Source organism: Labrus bergylta, chromosome 16 (assembly GCF_963930695.1).
Source record: "Labrus bergylta chromosome 16, fLabBer1.1, whole genome shotgun sequence".
NCBI classification, from domain to species: Eukaryota; Metazoa; Chordata; class Actinopteri; order Labriformes; family Labridae; genus Labrus; species Labrus bergylta.
The window spans coordinates 11,519,110-11,533,287 of record NC_089210.1 but is presented as its reverse complement, the minus strand read 5'-3'; the positions used below and the strand labels follow the sequence as shown (position 1 = coordinate 11,533,287).

General features: G+C 42.8%; 1 protein-coding gene across 6 annotated transcripts; it reads right to left on the bottom strand.

The window, feature by feature from the left end:
- Nucleotides 1-431: 431 nt before the first annotated feature.
- Nucleotides 432-13,251, bottom strand: ezh1 (enhancer of zeste 1 polycomb repressive complex 2 subunit). 6 transcript variants are annotated; one of them, XM_020652461.3, is made up of 20 exons: nucleotides 13,144-13,251; nucleotides 11,242-11,426; nucleotides 10,977-11,102; nucleotides 10,342-10,464; nucleotides 9,697-9,814; nucleotides 9,255-9,491; nucleotides 8,549-8,651; nucleotides 8,132-8,295; nucleotides 7,867-7,958; nucleotides 7,595-7,763; nucleotides 6,210-6,400; nucleotides 4,479-4,570; nucleotides 4,152-4,180; nucleotides 3,924-4,049; nucleotides 2,617-2,795; nucleotides 2,405-2,521; nucleotides 2,194-2,275; nucleotides 2,024-2,104; nucleotides 1,833-1,917; nucleotides 432-1,702 (listed from the first exon to the last, which is right to left on the bottom strand). In XM_020652461.3, exons 1-20 carry the CDS (start codon nucleotides 13,214-13,216, stop codon nucleotides 1,642-1,644), a joined length of 2,433 nt encoding a protein of 810 aa, XP_020508117.2. In that variant the 5' UTR covers nucleotides 13,217-13,251; the 3' UTR covers nucleotides 432-1,641. The 6 variants fall into 6 exon arrangements, with proteins under 6 accessions (XP_020508117.2, XP_065821038.1, XP_065821037.1 ...); XM_065964966.1 differs by having other exon boundaries at nucleotides 2,405-2,500; XM_065964965.1 differs by having other exon boundaries at nucleotides 6,210-6,394.
- Nucleotides 13,252-14,178: the final 927 nt, after the last annotated feature.

Genomic DNA, 14,178 nt, shown 5'->3' with positions numbered 1-14,178 from the left:
TCTGAGTTCTTTGCAAACCTGAGATTTCATGCATATTAACGCTGAGATATTTTCATAGGTGACAAGACAGTGTTAGATACCCACCCAATAGTGGCATCGCTTATAAAATCAAATGAAGCACCCGAGTGAGGAGTATGAGGTGAAGACAGATCAGACTCGTCTGCACCAACAAACTGAATCCTTCTGCAACAGGTACCAGAGATGATCATTACAGGTGTTTGTGATCACACTGAAATGTAGGACTTTTTCCTGTACTGGAGTATGCTCAGTTTTGTTTTTTTGTAAAACCTTCACTGTAAATGACCATTACTGTGTAAATCAAGGCAACGCCAAATTGTCACTACAATAAAAGAAGCTTGAAGGAAATTGTCTCAAGTTATGTGAAGCTGGGGGGGGGGGGTGTTTCTGCACAGTGAAAGCCAACAGACACATTTTAATGTATAAAGTTAAACTTTTATTTTTATAGGCAAACACTGTACATAGCAGTAAACTCCATTTTGTTCATCTCTATTGAGAAAGATCTCATTTATTAGAAGTGGGTATTTAATGTTTTGTAAATGAAAGACAGAATAACACTTCTGGAAAGTAAACGGAATAAGTACAGATAATGAATGGTATACATTCACACGTGGGGGACTTTTCAATTTTTGGTCAAATACTGAGAATTTTGCTTTTTTTTCCATGGTCGTGACCTTTCAAAGGTCACCTCGAACTTGTCTCTGGTTATTATGCAACACATCCACATTTTGTCAGCATCTTTCTGCGTGGAACCATTTGGCACATTAACAAATATATAGGAAGACATTTACTGTGTGACTAGAGAACTTTTTCACTCAACGCGAAGACCTCGAGATCATGTAAACGTGACGATACAAATTTGATGTGTGTGTACGTTGCTTTGAGTACCAATCGGTTGATAATATGAGAAATTAAGAGAGGGATGAGATCTCTTCACCATCATCTACAGGTTACATTCAGTCAGTCGGTTTTCTTGTCTGGTTGCCTATTTTTGCAGAACAATGTATCATAAATGCACAGAAACGTCGTTTTTTTTTTTTTTCTACTTGCACAGAGCAGCATCTGACTGAAGCTAACGCTGCGGCTAATATATTTAATGGTTTGTTTATGCAAGAGACAGCACATGCATTTCACTGATCAGTAGGTACGATGTAAAAGCTTGCATTACACATAGAGGTCAAACATAAGCTGGTCTATACTGTAAGTACAGTAACAAAACGGAGAGAAGCAAAGAATCATGGGAAACCGTGGCCACTTTGCTTTGACAAGATTTAACAAAAAAAAAAAAAAAAAAAAAAAAAACATGATCCTCTTGCAAAATGGATTAATAGTATTTCCACTTTAAATAGATTAGTTTTATAAGCTCGGTTTATACGATTTTGCAGGTGGGTAGGTGGGTGGGTTTGGGGAGATGAGTGGGAGAACACACTGACACTGTGTCTGCAGAGCAGAGGCACCTGCAATCAGCAGGGACTTTCTATTTTTAGAAGATTAGCAGAGAGGGTGGAGACGGTGACTGTTCATAGAGATCTGTCAGCTGGATGTGAGGCTGCATGGAGGGACAGAAGCATGAGTGGGCAGCTGAGGACTTCCAATCAGGTTATGGAGAAAGGCAGCAGGTAGCTAAGTCATTTCGGCCTCCCTCTCTATCCCCACATATTTGAGAGCGTCAGCTTGGCTGTATCTGTGGAAGATAAAGATGAAGGGGAGGCAGTGAGCTTGTACACAGTAACTTAAGAAGCCATAGATTCAGTCAGCTGCTTTGTTTTTTGTTCTTTACTTTGAAGCTGTCACAAAAAGGCCAATGTTTCTACCTGTAGTCAAAGAAAAGCTCCTCTCCCTGCAGGATTGCTCGTTTGGCAAAGATTCCAATGCGATGGTCTCCATTCACCATTACCACTGCAGTGACATCAAACTCAACATCAGCCAAGAAGAGGCAGCTTTCAGTCCACAAAGATCCTCTCAAACTCTCATTTGACTCCATCAATAAAACAAAGATACTAACCTTTAGCGTAGCAGTTAGGATTAACTGAATGATTTGCAAAGCGGATTTTGTTCCCCTTTCGAGTGGCATCCACAACAAAGTCTACAGAGAGACAGAGCACATTCAGGATTTCTTAAGTGTACTGTAATATTGGTAAGTCGTTGGCTAGAGGGGAAGTGGGGGAAACTTGCCATTGTTCAAGTTGAAGAGGAAGCTGGACATGTATTTGTCATAGATCCTTCCACGTCGGTCTGCCTCATCCTGGGAGATCAGCTGTTTGTGCAAACACACAAGAATAAAAACAAAAAAAAACAAAAACAAAAAAAAACTCCAATCAAGCTGAGAGCCCAGAGCCAATGCATACGTGTTTTAAATGAATGAGACTAAACTGTTTGGACTTGCCTCCCCACAGTATTCAGAAATAAACTCGTTCTTTTGAACTGCCTCTTTGATGAAGGTGCCCCATCCGGCCACATCTGATGGAGCCAACAGCAAGTGCTGAAATAAGTCAGGACCCCACTAGTCAAAAAGGAGTTTTAGGTACCGCAAAATGCAAAAAAATGAATAATTTTTTTAAACATAAAGTTAGTTCGACATTCAGTGCCCTTGGCTACCTTTTTCAGGCCCCTCTGTATACTGCAGTTCTTACAGGACACCCCTTTGCTGTCGCAGTGGTCTGCCGCGCCACAGGTCATGCACAGATCTGGGTCACACTCCCTCACAGCGAGGTAGCAGGGACACTGTTTAGTGTTGCACTGTGTCTTACACCTGCAGCCTGGGAAGCGGTTCTGGCCTGGAAAACATTTAGACACACAGCTGCTCAGAGTGAGGACGTGCCGAGTTTCATGCAGCAAAACAGAAAGACCAACACAAAAGACTTGTGCCGAATACATGTACAAAAAAAAAAAATGATTCCAGCTCTAAATGCAGTCGCAGCACAGAAGCCCAACGGCTGAGTAATTCATAGAAGGCTCATCAGTTTGGGACCTCTGCTGGCAGATATGCTGAAATACAATTTTGCAGGGTGTAACATAACACCCTCTGGGCAGATGAAAAGAAGGATCAGGCAAGATTTACTGAAATATCTTTCCTGCAGCCTCTTCTTGGGGGAGAACTGTCCATAACAAGAGCTCCAGGCAAAATGTCTCTCCACTGTTATGGACCTTCCAAGCCTGTGTAGTTTTTTTTATGTGTCTGTATCATCAAGGCTTGTTTAGCTGGAACTGTCTGACTCATACTGATGCTGCAGATGACGTTCAGTACCAGGCACAGAGCCTGTCACGTCCCTTTGATTTCTCTCCAACTCTTTAGTGAGCACGCATTTGCAACTGGAGGCCGCTTCCTGTTTGGCCTCTGCTCAGGTCTGCTACGGGAAAAGGCGAGGGAACAGTCGGGTGAGGAGGAGGGAGAGTGGGGGGACTGAACCACAACAGATGAACAAATGAGGCAAAACAATCTCCTTCAACCCCAACAAACTGTTTACTCCGTCTTAGCCTCGGTCTTTGATTTAAAAACTCTCCAGAGGGCAAACAACAAAATCCCTTCCTCCACCATGTGGCCGATTCAGAGAACACAGTTCTGGGACATTGTTGCTGCAGCAATGCCTCATTATGAGCACAGCTTTGTATAAAACAGACACCCACCTATCCCCACTAGAGGATACTTTCTCCTCTGGCCGGAGCCAGAACACTGCAGAATCAATTTACATTCTGCTGCCCTGCCCGTCTGTGGCCTGAAGAAAAAGGGTTTTGAAGCTGCAGAATGCTCTCAGCGGGAAATGGCTATGACAGAAACATTCTCATCAATTTTACTTCAGCATCACAAAGGCAGTGCAACTTCATTATGAGTTTCTGTTCTTGCGAGAATGACAGAAGAAGAGATAAGGCCTGCACAGGTGAATAAGAGAAAAGGTTACACTTACACTCATGTTTGCACTGGCAGAACTTTTCACAGAAATTCTGGGTCATCACACAAGGACAGGAGCTGTCGCATGGATGGTCGGGGTGATCACATGGCTGGTAGTTGTACACCTGATTGGACGAGTTATCTGGAGCAACAGAGGACAAAGCTCTCTGAGCGGCACATCAAGCTGGGTTGTATTTCAGAGGGCACAATATTAATGTAATAGTTATTTTTAGGATAAACATACCCTTCTTTAGTTGGATCTTTGCCCATAACCTACCACATAAAAAAAGGGGAAGGGGGTTTTATTTAAATTAGTCAATAACTCATCCCACCTATTTAATAATACACTCTTCTGGGATTATTCAGAGTAACAAATTCATTTTTGAAAGGAAGAACAAATGAACTTTTAACACTAATGCGAGGCAAAAAACACAGACATTGACATGAATTGTTTATCTTTTTAAATGTGTATTCAGGCAAGTTTCAACGAGCTCCCTTTTCCCAAGACTTATGTTTCCAGCAATCAGCAAAAGGCAGGAGCAAAAGCGAGAGAAAATTGGTGACATCATGCCTGTGCTTCCTTTTCTTCTTTTGGGGCGAGGTGCCTCCATCACCCAAAGGAACACGATGGATCAGGACCTCTTTCACTGCAAATTCGTACACCTGCAGGAAGTAGGAAATAAAAAAAACACATTCAAAAACAGAACATCCTGCGCATTAATCAGACGTACTTTGAAGATTTTTTTTTTATTCTCTTCATCTTAATTATGTTGAGTTATGTACTGCCAATCAAGCTGAAAAGCACATCGCAGTTATTAAACCACAGAACATCCTGCCCCCCCCCTCCTCCCCCCTCCCCGCCCCCGCCCCCCCCTTCTCCGCTTTCAAAACCCCGACTGCAGAGGCAAAACATTCACACGCATGTGCACAACCACACACATTCAACCACTGGCTGCCGAAAACCCCGATTTGGCCTCCTCCCCGGGACACAGACATACGTAACAAGGCAGCTGGTTTCAGCATTTCCACTCAGTTAAGCAGTGGGCGGGGCACTCTGGATGCCAGCAGACCTGGGACGGACACTCCAACGCAGTCTGTGGACCGCTCTGGCCATGGGACAAGAGGCACTACATGGGTTTGGGTGTGAACAGGAAAGCCTGCTTCAACATGTCATGATTTATTTCACATGTGTCTTTACTGCATGTTTTATGCTCGTGTTCAAAGAAGGTCATTTAGGCATTGTACAAGCTGTCTTTAGGCACATGCTGGTATGATTCAAGGAACGTCTTAGGCCGATTGCCTGAACTTATCAGAGAATATGAGAGACGTCACATCTGGTAAGCAGCATCCCCGTTTATGGCGCCACATGCCATTCTCTCAGTATTCAGCAATTATCCACAACATAAAACCACAGACACAAGATGAACGTGTTGCTACATCGCACTGACGTAAAATGTGATGCACATTTTTGTCCACTTTGTTTCAAAGCATCACCAGTTCCCGAAAGAGTTAGTCAGAGTTATGAATAACAAAAAAATATGGGGTACAGACTGAGAGGAAAATCCCAGACCTCTGTAGACTGATCCTTAACTTTGTTTCATGAAACTGCTTGTTTCTACATTCACTATAGCTACTGCTTCATTGGTGTGCCTCTCAGCCCATTAGGCAAGTGAAAGTCAAACATGGAAACTACGTGAACACTGCAGGTAACATGTTGTATTTTTATACTCTATATGGACAAACAATATTAGAAGACTATTATCATGATCCAATTTAAAAAAAGAACCAAAAAGTGATCAGCGATGCTCAAATAAATACAAAGTTTTTGATCATCAAACTAACAATTCCTTTGATCCACCAGGTTTCTGTGTAATTTGTGACATCGACTCTGTCCTCTCTGTAAATAGAGAAGGAAATCTTTGTTGTTGCTGCAAGTTGAAGGCCCCTCCACAAGAATTTTTCCCACTCATTAGCACATTTTCCAAATATTCTCACACCAAGATAAAGCATGTAATCTAACACAGCAAGAACTAGATGTCGGCGTTCCAGTAGCATTAAGGATTTTGTAGACAACAGGTTTTGGTGAAAAAAGTATTATGCATGGTTTTACCCTGTCAATTGTGAGATTGACAACATGACAATATATAAAATATATATATATATATATATATATATATATATATATATAAAAAAAATGTTTTTTTATTCAATATGTAAGCCTTCATTTCATTATCAGTCGGTAGGAGCATTATTTAAGTTCCGAATGTTGAATGAGGTGTGATGATGAGTGTGAAAATGTCACCTCCTTGCAGGTCTTTGTACCGATAAGGCGAGCGATGGAGCAGAAGTTGTTGAAGTACGTGCCATGGAGAACCCTGAACAGTGACTCCTCCGCCCCGCTCCACTCCACCACACTGCACGCCTCCTCTTCCGCGTCATCTTCCCCCGGACGCTGCTTGGTGGGAGTCGGGCACCGTGAATTGCCCTCTATTTCTCACATAGACACACAAAACACAAAGAAAAACACACACACACACACGCACGCACACACACACACACACACTTCAGTGACTACTACTCTTGGCAGAAGGCTTCTATCTTTTGATTGTACATTCATGAAGCTGTGGACAAATAAATACTTCTTGGTTGAAGGATTTTGGCAGATTTGTTTTCCACACCTACATGTGCTAATCTAACTCTTCATTAACACACATTGCTATTTCTGGATACTATTTCTGGCTATTTGCATTTCAACACTCTCACACATACACCAGGGACCACGGGCTTTGATTTAGCTTTTTGGATATTCAGGACTGATGCTCTAACACCCACAGCTCGAGGCTGAGAGCTGGATGTTGCTTGGCAACAGGCTGAATGCAGCATTGCTGTGGCCACATGCTTCAGCAGCAAGTATCTTTATTAATCTGCTTAACAATCTGCTTTTTCCACATTATCTCAACACATGTGAGGGACTCTGCTGAGTCACTGGCTGAGCTTGAGCGGTTTCCGAAACTAACACAAGGCATTGATGGAGAACCTGAGAGCTTGTGGGAGGGGAGGGGACAATAAAGAGCCTGGGGAGATTGCTCTTATTGCCCTCCTGCTGCTCTCCACATGAAGATATCAACAGAAATGAAAAAAAAAAAAGAAAAGAAAAGAAAGAGAAACCACAGTCGGAGGACGACGAGAGGGAACAAAGTGTTTATGTTGGGGCTGAAGCATGCAAACCTAATGGCTGTTTTATTTTGCTTGGCGCGTGAGAGCTGATATTGAGAGGAGATGGAAGTAGGGAGACCAGGGAGGGGGCAGGATATGACTTAAAAGCTCTCATCTTCAGCCAACTTTCACTTTTCTGAAAGGACTCTACTCTGTTGGGGCAGGCAGTTTTTCGGAAAGGGAGGTATTCAGGGGAGGTTATGGTCAATGATGCATCGCCTCAGTCATGCAGTGACTCATACATTAGCTGTGTTTGTGCTTCGAAACTAAATTCAGCAAGTTATTGGCAGATTTAAAACAGTACGGAGCACTTGGTAAGATGCAGCATTGAGTCAAAGTAAACATGACCAAAATAAAGCAAAAGAGTTACTTTTCACAACTTCCCTAATCCTGCCCTTTAGACTCAAAGAGGCACTTCATGGTTTCTAAAGCAGCTGAGGAACCTGGTTCGTGTGATATCAAGACTCTCACCTGAAGAGGAGGTAGTTTCATGGTCACTGTCACCCTCTTTGCCTTCCTCTGCGGCTCCGGATGGCCCAGGACAGCTGGAGCTGGTGGGACGCTGCTGCTGCTGCTTTCGGCGCCTGCGAGACCTCTGTGACCGCAACATGTTCTGATCCACAAACTCTTTAGCTTCTTTCTGCGGAAGAGAACAGGGGATGAAAAAAAAAACAAAACAGAGATTAAACGACAGATATGTAGCATCTGCAGCTACAGAAGGAGGCAACTGTGAATTGAAATACCTGCAACAAGAAGCAGTCAACACCACACGGGTCGGTTTCGATCCGGATCTCCTTACTCTTCCTCTTGTAAACGCTGGGTGTAGCATGGAAAGCTTTGTGAAGCAAACAGACATATTTGGGCTCCATGTTAAAAATCCGCTGAATAATCGCTGGTGTATAAAAAGAAGGACATAATCCAACCACCTTATGATTAAAAAAGTGGTGGCAGGTCTGAGAGGAAATTAAGAACCTTCATAGAATAAATAATCATAAATCAAGCCATTACTGTGGAGGAAACAGTCGTATTTGAAGCATCGTCGGCAGAACAGCGTATGGAACGAGTGTAAGGACTGCTCCCGCTGCACGGATTTTGCGAAAGGTCCATCCAGGTTTGGGGTGCAGAGGGGGGGCAGCTTCTTTTGACTCGGCGGCTCCAAAAGGTCTTTGTACCTGCGGAGGTCAGAGAACTCTCTTTAGCGGTCATTCATTACCTGTTCACCACAGGCTCATTTTGAAGTTAGTCAAGTCGATGAGGATCTCCGAGAAAAGCTCTTTCAGATGCTGATCAAACTGCTCCTTTGAGTCCGGCGCCTGAGAGGGAGCCGCCATTATTACACTGCGTCACCATGGTGAACACTAAGCAACTGGGCCTGTTCAGTATTGTGCACACAGGTTCACAGTTCTTTTCCTTCACTTTTCTTACTTTTCCTTAAGCTCCTCCGTGGTGCCCTTGTAAGGGAACATCGAGGCGATGGCTGTGAATATCTCATCGCTGGGGACCTTCTTGCTGCTGGACGCGTCTCTTACTTTGGGAAATACAAAGAGACCACAGTTGGTAAAACAAATAACCCTGTTTTTTTGCTCACATCAGGTTTCGATACAGACTAAAAAAAATTTAAAAAACACTTGTGTAATATGTTCTTTTAAAACATTTTGCAATGTTTTCCCAGGGCTCATGGCCAGTTAGCAATAACAGGCTCAGGAAACACGTCTCAGTGTCAATCATAATGTACAAATAAACAGAGCAGGCCGTGTAGTTCCCTGTTTTTCTGCATCTTTTATTCATGGGTCGTAAGCCAACGGAGTGTGTAGCTAGGTATCCTTCTAACTTAGTGTGTATACGGCATAGTTTCTCATAATGTGAGAGGTCTTTAAGTTGTGTAATAAGAGTTGGACTGTATTCCTGTCATGGACAAACAGGTTCCCTCACACACACAGTAGCCATGAAGGGGCACAGGGGCAGCTTCAAAGTAAACACTGCCTGTGCCAGAGCTGCTGTGGCAGGGCGACCTTGTGGCAGCTGTACAGTGTAATGACGAGAACAGTGCGAGCCTTGTTCCCGCTGCGGCCTTCTTGTTCCCTCACACAACAATGTCCGAACACACAAAAGGCGCCGATGACTCACTCACCCTCAGTAGTGCTCCTCCTCTTCCTCCTGGTGAACGCCACACTACCAGATTTGGTCTCTTCTGAACCCTCAACTGAACTCCTCATCACTCTCTCGTCCTCCTTCTTTCCAGTCACCTCCACTGCCGCCGCTGCTGCCGCCGCCACCGCTCCCTCTTCGTCCTCCTCATCATGGTCAGAGTACTGGCTCAAGGCTTCCACCAGCTCTTTAAAGACTTCATCGCTGATGAATCCTCCCCCTGGGACACAATTAACATGTCAGAAAACTAACATTTTGAAAGTTTTCCACAGGCTGAACGAGACGTTATAGAAATACATCAGCTTCATCATCATTAGAAAATAAAACATAGCTCCCAAGTGGTTCTTAAGTGTGATATCCAGAGAGAAGGTGGTTATAAGAGGCATTAAGGCACACATCTGATCCACAGAGAGTATTATACACACCTCTGTCACCATGGACACCATCGTAGTTGTCAATGAGTTCCTCCAGGAAAGCCTCGTCCTGTTCCAGCACCTCATCGCCCATGTACGGGATGTTATGAAGGAACGTCTCATCCTCCACCTAGTACAGAAACGTCCCATCAACACAGGCATGGAACCAACGAAATGCAACATGTACCACATTCTCCTGTAATGCCTTTTTTAAGGATCAAAGAATTGTCAAAATAGCAAAGCTACACTAACCTCTTGCCGCACAAGACATTTACATGGTCCTGCTTTCTGTTCAGTTCATGTTCAAACAAAGGTCAAAGATAAAAAATAAAAAAAATGGAGAATGTACTGAATATGGACAAAGTTGTTGTGTTGTGCAGTATGTGCACATTTTACGTGAGTATGTCAAGTTTGGAAGATACAACAACAACAACAATTGAAGAAAGGGAAAAAGGTCTCTTGCTTAAAGCTGGATAACCTGTGTCAATGAGTTTGTCCAACTGGTGAAAATGCCGTACAGTATAAAAGCACCAGCTCACATTGGATCATCTCCATTGCCACTTAATCATAGTAAAAAAATAACATAAAGTATTTGCGGCTATTGTAAAATCACTGTATATATATATATATCAGTAAAAGCAAAAGTGTGGTTCGTACCATGAAGTTGTGCTGCAGAGGTGACCAGGAGTACATAAAAGGGATTCCTGCCACAGTTGACAGAGGTCTCATGGCAATGGCTTGAGCTTTGAATGATGGGAAGCCAAACTCCACTGTACACATCTGTGAGAGAACCAGAGGTGGGCTGACAAGACAATAGACCAATCCCCCGCAGTAATGGAGAATTTGATAAATCATCAAACACACATGTGGCAAAACCCTAAACACAAGACATTGGACCTGAACATCAAGTGAGAAGGGAAATATAACATGACGGCCTGAGGCTGTTTGTATTATGAGTTCTCATAGGCCCAGATACCACTTATAGCGGTTACATGGCCCTTTTTTTTTTTTTAACACACACACAGTTTATCCTGAGATAACACCTGACTGCCGGGTGGGAATCCTAGCACAACTGGAGCTGCTGAAGAGTTTCTCAAAACACATCCACACAATAATGATAATAGACTGGATTGCTATTTTGGTGTTAGCCGCCTGGGAAGGAATATAAATGCAGAACTGGACGCTGCAGTCAGGTACTGTATGTAGAGGGATGATATGAAATTGCTATTATTTTTAATCTCTTGAGGATGCATCAAAAATAAAGCACATCACACACACACACACACACACACCTTCTTGCTGGCCAGTGCTCCAGTCGAAGTTGACAGAGGGATGGTCTGAATCCGGAGTCTAGACCACTCTGCATTCAGAAGATTTGTGTGCTGCTCAATCTTTTGCCTGTTGGACATGAAGAGGTTCTAGAAACAAACAGAACCCAAAGCATGTCACAATGAAAGACACAAAATACACACCCACTGCAAAGTCCCCCACATCATGCGTACACTACACAGACATACATTTGACTGTGTTTACTGTCAACAGCAGAGTTTGACCCACCTTGACCCCCTCTGCTTTTTTAAGGCGCTTTAATTGGCGAAGGCGCATATACTCAGACTTGACCCTCCTTCTCCACTCCAGGAGGCTGCGGGACGGTACCAAGGCGGGAGGCTGAGGTCTTGGGGTTGGGGGGGCAGCACAGGTGCCAGGGGCTGGGGCTGTAGCAGCTGTTTCCTCCATGACTCCTTTAAAAAAAAATATATATATATATATATATATATTATGTGGAGGAAAGGCAGTCCACAGCACTGGGCTGCACTATGCATCCAGACCTCGAAACATAGTAGATTCTGTTGTACTTACGATCCCAAAAATGACGTCAAATGACGCCAGGTACTGTCATTTGTAGCCTTGTAGGGCTTGTTAAGTCTTTTTTATTCCTATTTTGATCCCCTTGTCGCACAACAATAATCCACAATAATACAGCTAATAAGTGCTTACACTCTCATAACTGATAGTTCTGCTTGGATTTGCTTACAGTCCCTCTCTATAATTGGTAGTGACATCAGAAGTCTGCATTACAAAACAATGACTCTCTCCCCATGCTTGTCACAGACATTCAACTTGTCACTTGATGTTTTAAAAAAAAAAAAAAAGAAAAAAAAAAAAAATGCCCTCCATATTGGTGCTTTAACACTGCTCCGGTTTAGACTGTGAGGCCATTTTTAAATCGTGGATTTGCAGCTGACCCAATAACGAACAAGCACCCTCATCATGTGCACAGAAAATGAGTGGAGTCTCGAATATTTTAGCAGCGCGATGCATTCACTTTCCTCTGGAGTGGGCGTGCCTCTTCGGACGAGCGATTTGAAGGGGAGCAGAAAAGTGCGTAGTACTCTTTTCATGTCTCCCACGAGCACATTGCTGAACACTAACTTCCCTGTCTGAGCCCAAAACAGAATGACACAAATACGCGCAGAGCCAAAAAAAAAAACAAAAAAAAAAACCCCAGGCTCGGTAAGGCTGCTGCAGTGATATTTTTTTCCTGCACTGAATCGTGCACACGTTTCAGCCCCACAGCCATGAAGTGCGTTATGTCCTGTAGCTGCAGCCACACACTGTAACCATTTAAAGGTGGAATACTTTAAGACGTGAGCACCGAGCACCACAATGACAGCATGTTATTCTAGCAAGACGCGTGTGTGCACGACTGCCTCACTAGTGTCGCAGTTATTAAATACCTTCAAATCCACGGCTGGCGTCCTTGTGTGTTGCGACAAGAGCCCCGCAACGCGATCAAGCCTGTGTTGTTTTTTTTTTTTGTTGTTTTTTTTTTTTTTTTGATCGTAAGAGGATCCGGAGCAATCAAAGGCTGTTTCTACTATGGATCTGACGCAGAAATCGTCTTCGCACGGCCAGGGGATCTCAGAGAAATCCCGACGTTATCCATGAGCATGGTGCTGGAAGGTTGTTGTTGTTGTAGCTTACAAATAGCTTCGCACTTGGCTTGGTTGAGCCTACCCGAGCAGCAGGGTGACGTCTTTATTGTGATCACAGCCTTTTCCCTAGCAGAGAAAGGATTTATGACTATTCTGCGTCCTGGGAATAAAAAAAAAAAAGTAGCGTGAAGCAGCCACGGCACAGATATTTACACGCACACACAGGAACTGATGCAACTGTCCGAGTGCTAGATTGCCATTTAAATGTGCAAGGGCAAAAAAAAAAACGCCCTTTGACTTACCTATGTTTAGGATCAAATAAAATATGCAATCTCACAGAATTATAATGGATCTTGAGTTTAAAAAAAACCAAACAAATAGGATACTCACTAAAAACAAAATCACAGAACCAGAAGCACAGTCTTATTAAAAGATGAATAAGGCTATGTGAAATTGTTTAGATTAAAGTAAAAAAAAAAAAGAAATGCTACTCGAAAATGATAAGAGGATTGAAAAGTCATACGTTGAAGTTGAGCCGGATAGAAAATAGTTGAGTTGTTGTTCTCCGTTCCTCCTCCAGGGAGAGCTATTCGCATTTTACAGAGAGAGAGAGAGAGAGAGGGGGGTTGGAAGAAGGTCCTGTAGGGCCAATGGTGCGTTCAAGTACTCCGATTCAAATTGTAATGTAGACTCACAATGAAATCATCACAAAAACCGTGAAGGCATGTTTTTTGGAAACATCATCTCTACACGAGATAACCTCCAGGCTACAAAAAAATAGTATTTGGGGGAAAGTTTTTTCACAGAAGTTGAAATGATATTATGTTGAAAGTATACTCAAGTCACGTACAAAGCCCTTTTGTACAGCTATGAGATCTGTGAAACACTTGGCAACCTGTTATCTTAATGTCGTCTTGATTCACAACTTTAACAAACAACGTTATTCTTGTTATTCAGATCCTGACATTGACTGTAACAACTATAGATATATACGTGTGTTTATATACTGTATGTCTATGGTAATAACAGCGATACCTTACAGGAAAATCCTATGAGAGACACATCATGACATTTAACTGAACATTTCTCTGGTAACCCTGTACTTAAGGTTTCATATATAGATACATCCAGGTTAATAAATCTAATCCTGACTTTAAATGTGCTTACTCTTACCCTCACATTGGGTTTAGCCGTTTAACAGCTCAGCAGTTTATTTGTATTAGGAGCAGCTTCATATTCAAGTCCAGTGTGAACAGCAAAACATACAATACTTTTTTTTTTTATTTCTTAAGAAGCATGTGTGCTATTAAATCTTTTTCAATTAAACTGATGTGATTTTTTTTTTCCATGATTTAATGCCAATGAATTCTTTAAAAAAATAATTTGCAGCTTTGACAAACATGCCAAGTTCTTAAAGCCTTAAAGCCTTTTTGGTCAATCTCTTCAAAACCCCACATGGCATACTACTCAGTGAGCTCACAAGATGGCACTATTCAGCCACTTTTTGCAATTCAGTGACCCAACATGTGCTCATACGCAGGGCTGTAATGTGAGCGAG